This window comes from Sminthopsis crassicaudata, chromosome 2 (genome assembly GCF_048593235.1).
Source record: "Sminthopsis crassicaudata isolate SCR6 chromosome 2, ASM4859323v1, whole genome shotgun sequence".
In the NCBI taxonomy this organism is placed as follows: domain Eukaryota; kingdom Metazoa; phylum Chordata; class Mammalia; order Dasyuromorphia; family Dasyuridae; genus Sminthopsis; species Sminthopsis crassicaudata.
This window is the reverse complement of record NC_133618.1, coordinates 427,476,677-427,492,824: the sequence shown is the minus strand read 5'-3', so window position 1 is coordinate 427,492,824 and position 16,148 is coordinate 427,476,677. Positions and strand designations below refer to the sequence as shown.

The window sequence follows — 16,148 nt, the reverse complement described above, 5'->3', positions numbered from 1 at the left end:
GAAGATTTTATATTTGATCTGGAGATGAGAGTACCACAAGTGTACTGATTGGGGGAAAGGAAGAAGGGAAAAAGTGTGTGGGAGGCTGTGTGTGTATGCTTATGTGTGCCATGAGAGAGAGACATAGTCAGACCCAAGCTGGATCATCTTGGGAGTGGGAGGAGAGTTATGAATATATTCAGGCTATTCTATTATCTAGAACTCACCTCAGCTCCTCTACCATTCACCTGTTCCCTCTTACCAATACAAGGCCAGATAGTTTAGTGTAAAGACTCATCTTAAATTTGAAAAGTAGAAAGATATTTCAGTAAAATATTTCAAAGATTTCACTCTAAGAATTAAGAAACATTACTGTAGTCAAATAAATATAATCATAGATTTGGAATTGGGAGCTGAGACAGATCACTTGGTACCCCTTCTTTTTATAGATGAATGAGCTGAAGCACAGAGAAAGGAATAGACTTACCTAAAGTCACACTTTGAATTTAATGCTTTTTCCATTATACCATACTATTTTAGGAAGAGAAGGTGACTAACTAGAAAGCCAGAGAGACCAATTAATTACACAACAAAATTGCATATGTGGAAAGGACAAACCATACACAATGTCATTTTTAAAAGGTCACAATACAAAAATGCATCAAATTCCTTCAAAATAAGATCAATTATTTAACAGAAAATGACCATATGAAACTCATTTTTGAAAAGATATCAGTGTTGAATCTTTTTGTAAAGCAAACAATTAAGGTGATTCATAATGAACCTATAATTGTTATTTGGATTTTTACTTCTATGGGCTTGACTTCAAATGAAATGCAGGTGCATTAGTTTAGTACTATGATGTTCCATGAGCAAATCATGCCAATCAAATCCATCTTGAAGGTAAATATAAACTAATTAGTAGAACTCTACTTGTTTGAGAGCATAGGGAATAAAATTTGGAGTAAAAATTATCATTATGTATACTATATTCTGTCCATACTGTGAACTATGATTATATTACAAGATCCTTGAGGACAAAACCATACTTAATACTTACATTTGACTGAAGGGGCTTGTCAACTTGACTTAAAAATATTATTTTGAAAACTAAATTTCAATATTATTTTCTTTGTAATCCTATGTACTTCATCTTATATAACTAAAACATCATTTAAAAAGAGGTCCCTAATTTTCATCAAATGCCAAAAAAAAAAGTTCCATAACACAAAATAGGGTTAAGAACCTCTGTTTTAGAACATCAGAAGCACACATACTATATATATATATATATATATATATATATATATATTTTCAGTGAATTCCTCTTGAATGAAATTATTCTTGCTTTGAAAGCACTTTTTCCAATAAGCTTTAACCCTCTTACTGCAGACATAAACTATTTCACCTAGTGGAATGCTATTTTGTACTTAACTTTATAGACATCACTATAAAGTTAAGTACAAAATAGCATTCCATTAGGTGAAATAGTTTCCCCACAAAAAGTTTTTACTTAATGATTTAAAATGCTCTGAAATAGAAGCAAAGAAATATAGGCGTGTCTGCTGATTTATCTATCCATCTATCTAACATTTAAGTAATATTTTTGATTTTATAAATTTTAGAATAGCAGCTAATTTTGTAAAGGAAACATGGTAAAATGACTCAAATAGAGAACAGGAGAACAAAACATACTCCCCCAGCATCCACATGTAAGGTCGATTGCTTTTCCATAGAGGCAGGAAAAATCTTACAGCTCTCTGAGACAATAAGACATTAAAATATATTACTAAAATATAAAAATAATAAAACAGAAAATGAACATTCAGCTCACCCTGATCCTTCTGGAAGTACATAGGACTTCAAAAAACATTCCGGACTTCAAAAAGTGGTTAACAAAAGGCATTACATCTTTTCTCTCTTGGGGGAAGATAGGGGCACAGATTCTTAGTGAAGTCCAAAACAGAACTACTGAAGTTAACATATTCCTATTATAGAATCAGAATTGGAAGAAACCTTAAGTGTGCTTAGGTGAACTTATATCTTCATAGTATAAAGGCTAGAAACACTTTATGGAGAATGTTTTTTTAGGTTCTTTAAATCCTTTTCCTTTAAAGTCTGAAGGGGTTACCTACTTTATGATATATTCAATTCAAAGAGAGCTCTCCCTTCTTCAGATTTAACTGGGGGAAGCTTGATTCTCTGATTTGATGGAATCCTATTTTCACTTCTACCACTCCATTAGACTATAAGGATCTTGACAGCAGAGACCTTTTTTTTTTTTTAAATCAGTTTTTATCTTTGCAATCTTAATAACAGGCACAGAATTTAAATATGGAAGATATTTAATAATAAACATTTGATGACTTTAAAAGTATACAGAATCCCTTTCAAAATTCTAAGTCTCACACATTTAGTTGGTTGTGCTTTCAAAATTTTTCAAATTTTCTCCATCTACTTTTCTCCATCTGTATCCCACTAGCATCTTTCAAAGAAGAGCAAATCAACATCTTTAAATATCTGGAAAGTTTTGAGTTCTTATATTGCTAAAAGCAAAGAAAAAAACCCAACACAGTGAATCATAGTCAGCTTGTTTTTTCAAGATTTCTATCTTTTCAAAATAACACAGAAATAAATGAATTAATACCAATACTGCAAGAGCATATTCAACATTGCCTTAAGTAGTTTCCAAAGGTACATGGTGGAAATATGTTTGGCACCTAATGATTTAGTATATGGGAAAGAAAAAAAAAAAGCACTTTGACCACTCTGATAACAGCTATCTTTTATCTGCTCATCTTTAAACTCAGAATATAATATAAACTGTTGATAGTCAAATAACGATGCAAAAAAAAACACAAATATAATCACAGAATCTCAGAAGCTATCTAGTCTGATCCATATATGTACAAGAACACTATCTATAATATCCCTAACAAGTGATCATTCAGTCTTTCTTTGATGACTTTTAAGGAAGGAAAATAGAGAGGTAACCTATGCCACTACTGAATAATTAACTATGAGGAAGATTTTTTTTTTTTTAACTATCTCAAAATCTAAATGTTCTTCTTGACAACTTAATATCCATTGCTCCTAGTTTTTCTGTCCTCTGGGGCCAAGTTGAACAAATCTAATAAGTTTTTTTATGTAACAATCTTTCAATTATTTGAGGATAGCCCACCTTCTTTTTTCTAAGCTAAACATTAATTAAGATGCATTTATTTAATGCCTACTTTGTCCCCGGCACTATGCTAAGTCCCTATTCTCCACAATATTCAGAATATGCTGACTATCCCCAATTCCTTCAATTGATTCTCTAGTGATACTACCTTGAGCCCCTTTTATTTGACTACCCCCATTTTAGATGGTCTTCAGTTTTTTCAAATGTTAACTTCTCAAAATTGTTACGTGTTAAAAATACTAACAGACTACTCTATATTTTCATTAAACAAAAGAAGAATCAAACTTAAATTGAACCTTACAAGACTTGAAATATAAGGAAAAATTAGAAGAACAATGTCTATAAATTAAGAGGGATAGCCTGAGAGTCAATTTCTTCAGACCAATTTAGAAACATAAGATTTTTTTGTTTCCCTAAAAACTCTGATGACTTCAAAGTCACATTTGTTTTTATTGTTTTATCAACTATAACATTCACTTTCCCATCTCCTTCCCTACTTCAAAATTTTACTAAAGAATCTTGACACCTTTTGTTCATTGAAGATTCTGTAACTCAAATAATGATAATTTCAGGTTTCCTCAGAGTCTACATAACCTCTACTAATACAAGTTCTTTATAATACCTATAAATATTTTTTAAACTAAATGAATAGAAATTCTTCTACTTTAAGTAGAATCTATAGTTTCATTCAAAGTATTATACTATTATATGTTAAACTCTGTTGAAAATGATTCAGGCAAATCTCAAAATTCACAAAACTATGTTAAGCAGAAAAACAGAAACTGGTAAATTCCAAAGGAACAATGATGGATGACCTATCACTAGAGTATGATTTTATAATTTTATATTAAGATTTATCTAACCATGTTCCTTCAGGTCAAGTCGTTCATTTAACACTCATTTTATAGACATAACATAAAGCAACACAATCAATACTATCCTTAAAGGCTACCAGGCATGTAGTATCTAATGGTTCGATAACTTTAGTTAATTGTGGCACAGAAGGCAGTTACATGATTTGATAAGTTACAAAAATATTGAGTTGATTTGAAATAACATTGGTCAGGACTAACTAGAGAATGTTCAAAAGCTCACAGAAATTCTAAGAAGTACTGATCTCTTCTAGCTTTCTGGGATTCCTAGTTATATATTTTTTTTAAAAATAATGAAAATATATAGAAAAAGTGCATAGCAGTATAAAAACAAAATAACTTTTTTTTTTTAATAAGTGGATACATTGAACAAGTGATTGTTTTTTTTTACTTTTTGTTTAAGTTCTATTAGTAATGTAGGATCTACCTTTTTCTACAGTGTCAGTGTTGATTTTAAAACAAAACTGAAACTAGATGATCTCTTTCCCAATTCTGAAATGTCATGAATTCATAACTCTAAAAGCCAGGTCAACAGGTTCTTCTCCATGACTGACTAGAGTCAAACTGGTATGCCAGTTTGTTTGGTTGTTCTGAAACAAATGTCAAGATTAGGAGGAGTAAGCTAGCATAAAAAATTTAGGACAGCTCTGTTAGAATAGAACAAGCATTTATTAAGGACCTACATGATAGACATCATGCTAAATGTTTTACAAACATTATTTCATCTGAAACAGTCAAGTGTTTCTAACATAAGAACAAAGGCCTAAAAGGCTAGCTACAGGAAAAAATATTTTCTTAATAGAGAATAATCACGTGGCTTTTCATTAAGAAAAACACAAAACACAACTTAGCCTCTGTGAAAAATAATTAACAAAAGTTAAGCTTCCACTTATCTTACTGTTTCTTAGTGCTAGTTTACAGAATGAAATACTTTTACCTCATATGAGTGCAAGTATTTGTTATCTTGATTTTACATATAAACAATCATTAAATACTTATTAAGGAATCTACCACCTGAAAAACACTGCTAAGAAGAAAATGGAATACAAGAAGAGAATATTGTGATTATAATATATTTTAGAACCTGGATTCAAACTCATAACTTCTAATTCAAAGTCCAGTTTCCACAACATAACTACTATCTAATAATAGCTGGCTTTTAAATAGCACTTTATGACAGAGATAGGAACTACAACTGTGATTTCTTTTATTGTTTTTAAAAAACTCACAAGTGAGATCTCCCTCTACCAATGCAGGTAAGCACTTTTTCTGTACCTTACATTCTTAGAAGATTGAATGAGCATGTCCACAAACTGAGATCTGAGAAATACCTTAATCAGAAAGGCTAAAGTACCTATTCCATCATGAGCCATTAATTTTTATTATGAACTTTGTCTCGCTACTGGACTCCAAAGACTCTGGAGGAGAGAGAGAGCATGTAACAACTTCTACCTCACTGAAATCTAATTCAGCAGCAAATCAAGATATCACTGGTGATAACATTGGTCCTCTGAGAATCAAAGATGAACTTTAAATGATAAAGGCCAAAATACATCAAATATTGTATGGGATAGACTGATTTAAGACCTCTCATAAGGATGTGGCTTTGACCTATGCTACAATTGTGACTTTGCAATAACAAGTTGAGCTAGAGCTAAAAGTTTCAGGTGTTCAATTATCTTGGATAAATAAACATTTCCCTCCTGCCCCCTCTTTCATTAGCATTTAAGTATCTAATATGATAAAGTGTGTTCTGGGGTTCATATTTAGTCTCTGGGTAAATTAGAACTCTCCAGCCAATGGGAGAAAAGGCCAGTGGTTAGGGTGGGGACTTTTGGTTAGGGTCTATATAATTCTATGTTTGCAGTTTGCACTTTGCACTCCTGTACTGACACTTTGTCTGCTGGGAGTTGCTCTTTCTCTCAGGATCGAAATAAATTATTTTTTGCTTTTCTAACTCTGAGAGTCTCAGATTTTAATTTGGTTCACTCTGCCACACAAGTATGAAGAAAAATGAAGCCTTATGCTTTGATAATGATACAAACAGTATAATCAGCTTCTAAAATGAATTAACAATTAGATCCAATTTGATGTTAAAATAATAATGTGATATTGTACAAAGTCATATATGTGAATCTAGAAATACTACAATAATGATAATACAATTACTTTGATAATTCAGGACTCTTTGGTTTTGTCAATATGGTTATGATCTCCAACACAGATAACAAATCCTCAAATCACAAGTGGTTGTAGATGTATTACTTGGTAGACAATCTTTTAGAGGTTACCATTATCTTTTTTAAGGCTTTGCCTTAAAAGTAAGCTAGATTAGAGCAAAAGTCCATACTTGAACTTATCCAGTGTGTAGGATCTGATCAAGTTTGTGATCTGCCTTTGGGAAAGAAACCACTCTAATACTACCCCTTCTGAAAGTCAGCTCCAGTAGCTCCCTATTACCTCCAGGATCAAATATAAAATTTTCTTTGCTTTATTCCTCCATAAACTGGTTCTTTCCTATCTTTCCAGGTTTCTTAAAACTTATCCCCCCTCTATGAGTTCTAAGATCCAATAGTACTGGTTTTTTTCTGCTATTCCTTAAATAAGCTTCATTTTCTGATTCTCATTATTTTTCACCAGTTGTCTTCCAAGCCTGGAACTCTCTCCCTTCTCATTTCTGCTTTCTGGCTTCCAATTTCAGTTAAAATTCCAACTTTTTCAAGAAGCTTTTTCTTATCCCCCTTAAAGCTTTTCTTCTGAGGTGACCTACAGTTTATCAATTTTATATCTTTTGTTTATCGTTATCTCTTCCTTTATAAAGTGAGCTCCTTAAAGGCAGGGAGTGTTGTAGTCTTTTTTTGGATCCCCAAGGCTATGTTCTGAGCTCTCTGCACATAAGTAATCTAAACAATGCTTGATCAGCTTGACCTGATTAGTATTATTGGGGGATGGAGGGATGAGGGGGAAGGGGGAAAGACAGCTTACTTTCTTGTCATTTAACGCTCCTTAAGTTAAGAGATCACAAAATCTCAGTAAAATTTTACTAACACCAACACTTACATAATGCCTTCATACTTTGTAAAACTTTATATATTATTATTTAAGCCTCAAAACAGTCCTATGAGATTCATACTATAACAATTAATATCCCTATTTTTACAGATGAGGAAACTGGGACTTTGTGAACCTAAGTGGGACTTGACTTGATAGTTATCTATCTAAAACTGTGTGACAGGATACAAATCCGGGTGTTCTAGACTTTTGAGATCTGTAATCAATCATCTATCTACTATATCATGTTGCTTCTCTAGTAGCATTTAGCAATAGCTAGTTATTATATAATAATTCAATAATAATATTTTCTATACATACATTTCTCATTTTAAGCACAGTGAACTGCAACAAAACTATTTAATCATGAGACACAAAGAAATTTAGGGCTTCAAGGTGCCTTAAAAAACAGCTATTATTACTTACAGATGAGGAAACTGAGGGTGAAATTCAAATCCAACATTTATTTAGCACTTTTTATGTCCAAAAAACACTGAGAGACTACCCCAAGATGACATGGTAAATTAGTAGCTGTGCTAAATATAGAATTCTTTAAATATACACGTCACATTATTTTCCATTTAATCAAGAGAAAAATAGATCTACAATCAACTAATGGAACTAGAACTCATATTCCATAAAGAAAATGACAAAAAAGCTATAATTTTACCTACCATCACTTTTACTAAATAACAATGTTAGGAACTTTACAGAACAAATAAAAACAGTTTGTCCTCCAAAAGTGAAGGTTATATACTTAAATTATTTTAAACTGCTTTACCAGGAGCTCACTATAACAGGGAAATCATAGATATAGTCTCCTTTTTCTTCCCCCCCCCAAAAAAAATTTTTATACTATGCATAAGCAAAAGGAGTAAGTTCTTTTAGGGGAGGGGAGAATGAAGAGAACAATGCAATTGTATGTAGGCTTAATGGGGATAACATTTAAATGCCAAAAGAAGGGAGAAATTTGGTGAGCAAGGAAATGCCCCAATGACTTGGCTTTCACTTTTTTCTGTCTGCAATGCCCTTCCAATATCTAATATTTAACAGCTACCGTTCATGTAGAGTCTTATGGTTCTCGAAGTGCTTTACATATATTATTTCATTTCCCTGTTTAATTCCTACCCATTTAATAAGATCCAATTAAGTGCCCTTTCTTTCAAAGGCATTTAATCATAAAATACTATATATTTATCTGTGTTTATGTATTTATTATCCCTATGATTTCTGTGAGGGCAGAAACCATGTCTTATTTTAAAAATTTTATCTCCCCCATCACTTAGCACAGTACTATGTAACAAGCAAACAATATTTGTTAAATCAATGAAAGTTAACATAATGGAAATACTGAATATATTCATCTAAGACTCAAGTTTTCATAATATTTAAATGGGAAGTCAAGAGGATCCTAAGGACAGAGACATGCATTAACTATAAAGGTTTGCTTCATTTTCTTTTTATTAACTTAAAATTTTTATTACTGCATCTATTATCCTAAGAACTAAATATCATATGTAGCATTTTCAAATATCTTAATATATCTCAAAAAAAAAAGTAATTTTATTTTTGGTTTAGACATGTGATTTTATTAGTACAGAGAATGCAAAATGAGGAAATGCCAAAGATCTTACCTGCAACTCTCTAAAACCACAAAAGATTTTCTCCTTATCCTCAATCTATTCCTTAAAATCTACAGTTTTAGATGAGACAAAAAACACAGTTTTTTTCACTTTTCTAGAATGAAGAACCATACCTATTCTGGAACACTTGTATGCATTTTTGACCACTCCTACAAAGAAGAGATGGAAAAAGAAGAGGAGCAGGAGGAAGAGGAGAAAGACAAAGAGGAAGATGAAGAGAGAAAGAGAACTTGGTGATGCCCTAAGTCTTCAGAGTTCTATAAGGTTTTTGTTTGTTTTTTGTTTTTTTGGTCATGCTATTTTTATCACTAATATTTTGTAAGATGTGTAAGATTTCACTAAGAATTTGTGATACTACCTACATGAAACTGATTGATTCAAAAGAGTGATGAGGGGATTTCTCCAGACTTTACAGCTATTTTAAGACTCTGCTATATCCAAATAGCTTCAACGAAACAAGTATAGAGATAAGGGTCTATTTCTGTAGAGAGTGGAAGCTAAGGATCAGATGAGGTCTTTTACTTCTCTCTCAAAAGTCTTGTTTGCCATATGTTCTCAGGAGATGACTCATCAAGAAACCCCCTCTGCTTCCCAATAAATAGCAAGTCTTCTATGGGACATAGAAAGGCAAGATGTGTTCTTCACTCTTCCTGGTTTGGTTTTGTTTTTTTTTTTTTTTTAACTTATAAATATTCTGTTTCTAAAAGTTGTCATAGGATTTTGACCATTAAAAATGAGTAAATTTATATGGGTTTTTACATTGTTCTTCCCCTTTTGGAGTCAGTCATAATAATTTTAGGATATACTTCCTTATCATCAAATATTCAAAGCATCATTGCATAAATGCAAGATAACAATTACCTAAGACTCACTATATTAGCTAAAATTTTTTTTTTATAATTCAATCCATTCTGATTACAGAAAAAGCCTTGTCTGATTAATAATGCTTAAATGCATGATAACTTAACACAGCAACAGCAAATAAAGCCATTACCACACTCACTGAAACTTTGTCTTTCTCTTCCCCACATTTGACAGAAATCAAATTGCTTAGATACTATATAACATCCTCTCTAGTGTTTGTGATGTTGATAATAAGTATGCCTTACCTAGTTTCAAATATTTGATTATAGATTTAGTCATTATTCAAGTAGAGTCAATTAATAATTATCAAGTCCTTACTATTATAATCTAGAATAACAGAGAGCTAAACCGAGACAAAGATCTGGGGTTCCAACCTCTCTGAAAACTTAAAGCAAATCACTTATACATTCTGAGTCTCAGTTCCCACATACAAAAAATAGGAATAGTAATACTTACAGAATTACTACCTACTACCCACATAAAGTTATTATGAAACATGTGGAAAGTGCTTTGGAAACTTTAAAGCACTATATAAATGCCTGATACTGTTTTTATACATAATGCACACTGATAAAGATAAGGACATGAAACAAGGTAACTCTTGTCTTCAAAGATCAACCATCACACCACACTTCTTTATAAAAATGCCAACCTAGCAAACATTTTTTAAGATTACAATTACAGAATTCATGAGAAATGTGAGGTAAATATTGTGGTGGTTGTCTTTCATTTTGGGAAGACCAATGACATCAAGAGGGTGATGTTTTGACTTGCAAAGTGAATTCAATTTAAGTGAAGCAAAGCCATGCAAAGTCATCAGCCTCATTCTTTCAGAGACATCTGAGTCCAGTGGCAAGACAAAGGTTAGGACTACTGTAGATAGCCCAGATAGGCTCAAGCCTTTTAAAGATGAGGTCTTCCCCAGGTTTCAGTTTGTCTGAGGCAGCACCTATTCAGTGAGCTATCATCTAGAGAAATAACATGGTAAAATTGAACTGAGCAGTGTATTTAAAGTTAGACTTCAGTTCTGGTCACAAGTGTTACCATTAATTTGCTTTGTATCCTAAGTAACTTGAAAAGTTGAAAGAGCTTTCTAAATGACAGTTATTATTCATATTATGTTGGGGCAGTTAAGTGTAGTGAATAGAGAGGTAGGTCTGGAGTCAGGAAAACTTATTTTTCAGAATTCAAATTCAGTCTTCTACACCTCCTAGCTGTTGTGATCCTGGGCAAATCACTGAACCCTGTTTGCCTCAGTTTCCTCATCTGTAAAGTGAATCAGAGAAGGAAATGGCAAACCTCCAGTACTTCTGACAAGAAAACACTTAAGTGGGGTCACAAAAAGTTGTATATGAGTCAACAATTCTCACATTCCTAAATAAATATAAAGTCTATAAAACTATAGTGTTAGAGAAGAACTTGATAATTTTGTTTAGCTCTAATGTGCTAAGACTCTATAGACCAGTAAGGGATTTTCATGTCTTTTTATTGCCTACATATAGCAATTCAGTCTATTCTCAAAATCTTACAATTTTTCTGTGACAACTTAAAAGTAAATTACTTCAAATCTACAATAACCAAGTTATTGTCATAAAACTTGTTTTCTGATTCAATTTCAAGGAGAACTACTGTTTTCTCACGAACTACTAATTTTCTCTAATTCATTGAACTTCACTAACTTAAGACAATTAACACTTACCATTAATAAGCAGAGAACTATCAGATCCTGGATATGAATAGTTTAGACGACCTGAAGGTAAAAGAAGGCCATTACTAAATTCATTTTTTGTAAAATTGGTGCTCAACTAGCTTAGATATATATTAGATTGAAAACTGATAGCTCTTCAGGTAGTAAGATATAAATAAATTATATTTGGAAAGGAATTTTTGTAACTAATGATAATTTTAAAACCCATTACGAGATGGTTAATAAGTCTTCTCATATCATATAGTAATCATAACAAATGCGTATCAGTGGGCATATCTAGTAGCTTTTTTATATATGATTTTAAAACAGGATAGACAAATTCTAAAATATATCTAAGAAAAAATAAGATCAGTCTTTACTTCCAAATCTCTTTCATAATATACTTTCTCACAAACTATTTCCAGCATTATTATAAATTACAAAACCATGCCCCAAATTAATATATAAAATTAATTTTTTCTCATGAGTTTACTTTGTGTGTGTGTGTGTGTGTGTGTGTGTGTGTGTGTGTATAAATCTATAGGCTCAGATAATGGGATTGTATATAATGTTCTTCTAGAACTAATAATTTTGCTCAATTACATCTATATTTTGGCAAAATGGCTAATTGCTGAGTCTTATAAGTGTAAATTAAACTTTGTAATATAACTATGATAACATTTTCAAATTACTACATATATAATTGTTTTCTACTACTTGCATTTGGGAAACCTTAATCAACAAGTATCACTGACGTTCAAATCTGTATTGACAGGGGAATGAATACAAGAAAATTTTAACTCTATCATCTTATAACTTCCAAGGCACTAAAGAAAATTTGAAAATATCTTAGGTAGTTCTAAGCCACACCAGGGGACCCCAATTATAGAATTCACATTCAGAGTCCTGCCAGACTCCCTAAGGGTATAGGGGTAAAAAAAAAAAAAAAAAAAATTACACTCTACAGCAGAGAAGATACTCATGTCAAAATCCTTTACATGCTAACAATCTGCAAAGTAATCAACTTCAGTGAATTAAATCTTTTTTTTGTTTTTAATAATAGCATAGATCTCATGTTTTGTCAAATATATAAGTATCTTAAGGGAAATATTTTGAGAACAAAAAATTGATGACTTTCAATCTGGGTAAAAAAAGATTCTGAAATTATTTTATACAAGCTACAACAAACTCTGTGGATACAATCACAGAGAAAACACCTTAGGCAATATATATGGCTTTAAAATCCTCCTCCTAATTAAATATTAGATAAAATATTTACTATTGACAACATATTGTTCTAAAAATTTTTTGATCCTTAAGTTAAAAATAAAATAATGACTGAGAAGATATTGCAATTAAAAAATTTCATTATAATAGATTTAATTCATTGTTCATCCCTGCTAAAAACAGATAAAATACAGCCAAATGGAAAGATTTATTTTAACTAACTCGATGGCCACAGAGTAAAAATGAATTGACAAGAATCAAAAAGAAAATTTAACTAAAGTTAACTACTCCTCACAAGTCTATGGGCCCTTTATTTAAAAAAAAAAAAAAATAAGCCTTTTAGAAACTTTTTAAAGAGACATTAATAGTAAGAGTAGTTAAACCTTCTGATAGGAGCAAAAATGCCCACTTTTACAAGTGTTTGTTTTTTCTTTTAAAATCTATTGAAACATTTATTTTAATAATGAAATTAACGGTAGTTAACTTTTAGCTTCTCAATTTTGGGAATTTTTGCTTAAACTCAGCAACACCAGTAGGAGAATCAGTTATATTTTTCTCAGGTCAAGTCTTTTTAAAATCAAATTTTTCTAAACTGTTCAAATCAATTTGAAATACAAACTCATAAGTCTCTGGGTATTATGGGAGACTGTGGAGGCTGAATGAAAGGAGCCTGTGCTATTCTGGAAAATTATTACATTATTACCCTTAAATGATTTCAACCCCATATTTTGCCAAAAATATAAACAGCAGAATCAAAACATTTTTCCTGACCTTTCTTATCGCCTTCCTCTTAAGTCATTCTCTCTATTCCCTTTAGTCCTCTAACTAAGGGGGAAAAAAAAAAATCACCTGTTCAGGCCCATTAGCTTGACTATATACCACATTTCTGAAAACTTTTTATTTTCTCCTTTCTGACTACTATATATACATCATGCTTAGTATCTAACTTAAGGCTTTAAAATTTTATACACTCTCCCAGCACTGCTCCTCTTTCTATTGTTATGATTAGTCTAATCTGTCAGTTTTTACCCTATTTCCTGCTTCTTTCTCTCTTATTAAAAGAAATTAATTAATACCATATCACACTTCATCTGAGATAGTTTCCATTATCCTACTAGCCTGATATATCCATCATTTCAAGTCCTTCTTTGAGTCTATATCTTCAAATAAAATTTCTTCTAGAAGACAGACATACTAACATAATGCTGGTCTAAGTGAATTGGTCTAAGATTTCTGGAAAACAATTTGGAATCATGTAAGAAAGGTGATTGAACAGTTCATATTCTTCAACCCAGAGATACTATTGCTAGCATATACTTTAAGCATATCAGACAAAAAAAAAGTTCCAAATATATCAATGATCATGATAACACTTTTGTGGTAGCAAAAAAAAAAAAAAAAAAAAAGAAAGAAAGAAAACAGGCGGTTAATTGATTAGGGAATTGATAAACAAATTATATGATGCAATGGAATGGAATGGAATATTATAGTATGTTAAGGCAAATATAAGGTATCTGGGGAAATGAGAAAACTTATGAATTAATGCAAAATGAAACAACATGTGTGTGTGTATGTGTGTGTGTGTGTGTGTGTGTGGTGTAATACCAGCATAAAACGTCAAAAACCCTGAACCAGGGGTCCTCAAATTACAGCCCATGGGCCACATGCGGCCCACTGAGGACATTTATGTGGCCTGCTGGATTATGGCAAAATCAGACCGGAAGTGATATTCGACCTAAACTCCCATTAGCAAAGCACACTTCCCGCACAGGGCTGAGGAGACGGAGTGTGAGGCACTCTAACAGTCTGAGGAACAGTGAACTGGCCCCCTATTTAAAAAGTTTGAGGCCCACTGCCCTGAACACTGTTTAATCATAGAAACCAATCTGGACCTAAGGAAAAAGAAAATATACCACCTCTCCTTTCACTAAATTGGCAGGGTATTAATGGGGATAGAATACAGCCTGCACTATAAGACTATGCTAATAAGAAAAGGAAAAAAGAAGTAAAATAAGATAAAGAGAATACCTAAGTAAGCTTCTCTAACTAGAGAGTTTGGGAATATTTTCTACTAAATTCCATATATATCTTTAATTTCAGTGTTTAGCCTTTACAAGCAAACATTTCAATTACTTTCTGAAGGCTTCTTTATATTAGATTATAAATACTTTAGCAAACTAGGTATTACAGTGGATAGAGCACTGGCCCTGAAATCAAAAGGAACTGATCTCAAATCAAGGCTCAGATACTTATTAAAGGTATTGACCCCAGGCAAGTCACTTAACCCAATTGACTCAAAAAACAATAGCAAACAAACAAACCCAACCCACTAAATAAACACTCTGAAAACTCATGTTTTATTTATATGTTAGATACTCATATCTTATAGTTTTTGAAGTAATGAATTTCAATAATATAAACTAAATTTTAACAAGTTTTAGAAATATGTATATTAAATAAAAAATAATAATTTGAAGATCAGAATATAACTCAAGCCATTAGTATTTTTTAATTTAGCTTAATTATCTCTAGGCATCATCTACAAATGAAATGCCACTTAAGAAATGTCTTTTAAAGAATTAAATAGAATTTTAGAAACATTAAGTATAATAGACCTTTGGAAAAAAACTGAATAGAGAAGAAAATAATACACTTTTTCTCAGCCATGCACGGAACCTGCACAAAAGTTGTCCATGTATTAGGGCACAAAACCCTCAAAATCAAATGCAGAAAGGCAGAAATAGTAAATACATCTTTTTCAGATGATGATGCAACAAAAATTACATGTAATAATGGGTCAGGGAAAAATATACCAAAAATTAATTGGAAACTAAATAATCTAATCCTAAAAAATAAGTGGGTGAAACAACAAATCATAGACACAATTGAAAATTTCATTCAAGAAAATGACAATAATAAGACAACATACCAAAATTTATGGGATGCAGGCAAAGCAGTTCTTATGGAAAGTTTTATATTTCTAGATGTTTACTTGCATAAAGGTAAGAGAAGATCAATGAATTGAGCATGCAACTAAAAGCTAGAAAAAGAACAAATTTAAAACCCCCAATTAAATACCAAATTTGAAATTCTGAAAATAAGAGATTAATAAAATTGAAATAAAACTACTGACCTAATGAACAAAACTAAGAGTTAGTTTTATAAAAAATAAATAAATTAATTAATTAAACTTTTAGTTAATTTGATAAGAAAAAGGAAAGAAGAAAATCAAATTATTAGTATCAAAAATGAAAAGGGTGAACTAGAATCATTTCCAACAAGATCAGAGATGAAACAAAGTTGTCCACTATCACTATTACTATTCAATATTGTATTAGAAATGCTAGCTTTAGCAATAAGAGGCAAAAAAGAAATTAAAGGAATTAAAGTAGGTAATGAGGAAACCAAATCATCACTCTTTGCAGATGTCATGATGACATTCTTAGAAAATCCCAGAGAATCAACTAAAAAACTACTAGAAACAATTCACAACTTTAGTAAAGCTGCAGGATACAAAATAAATCCACATAAATCATCAGCATTTCCATATTATCAACAAAAGTCCAGTAGCAAGTGATATAAAAAGAAATATCATTTAATATAATTGTAGATAAAAAATATTTGGGAGTCTATCTGTCAAGACA

At 31.5% G+C, this 16,148-nt stretch overlaps 1 protein-coding gene across 13 annotated transcripts in view; it reads right to left on the bottom strand.

Annotated features, from left to right (window-relative positions):
* The window catches only part of CPEB4 (cytoplasmic polyadenylation element binding protein 4), a 74,980-nt gene that overhangs the window by 20,550 nt on the left and 38,282 nt on the right, over nt 1-16,148 (bottom strand). For 7 of the 13 annotated variants that reach the window (XM_074292100.1, XM_074292096.1, XM_074292093.1 and 4 more), the window contains exon 4: nt 11,290-11,340. The exons of the other annotated variants lie outside the window; for them this stretch is intronic. In XM_074292100.1, the coding sequence (XP_074148201.1) occupies nt 11,290-11,340 (51 nt within the window). The remainder of the gene's footprint in view (nt 1-11,289; nt 11,341-16,148) is intronic. 13 annotated transcript variants of the gene reach the window in all.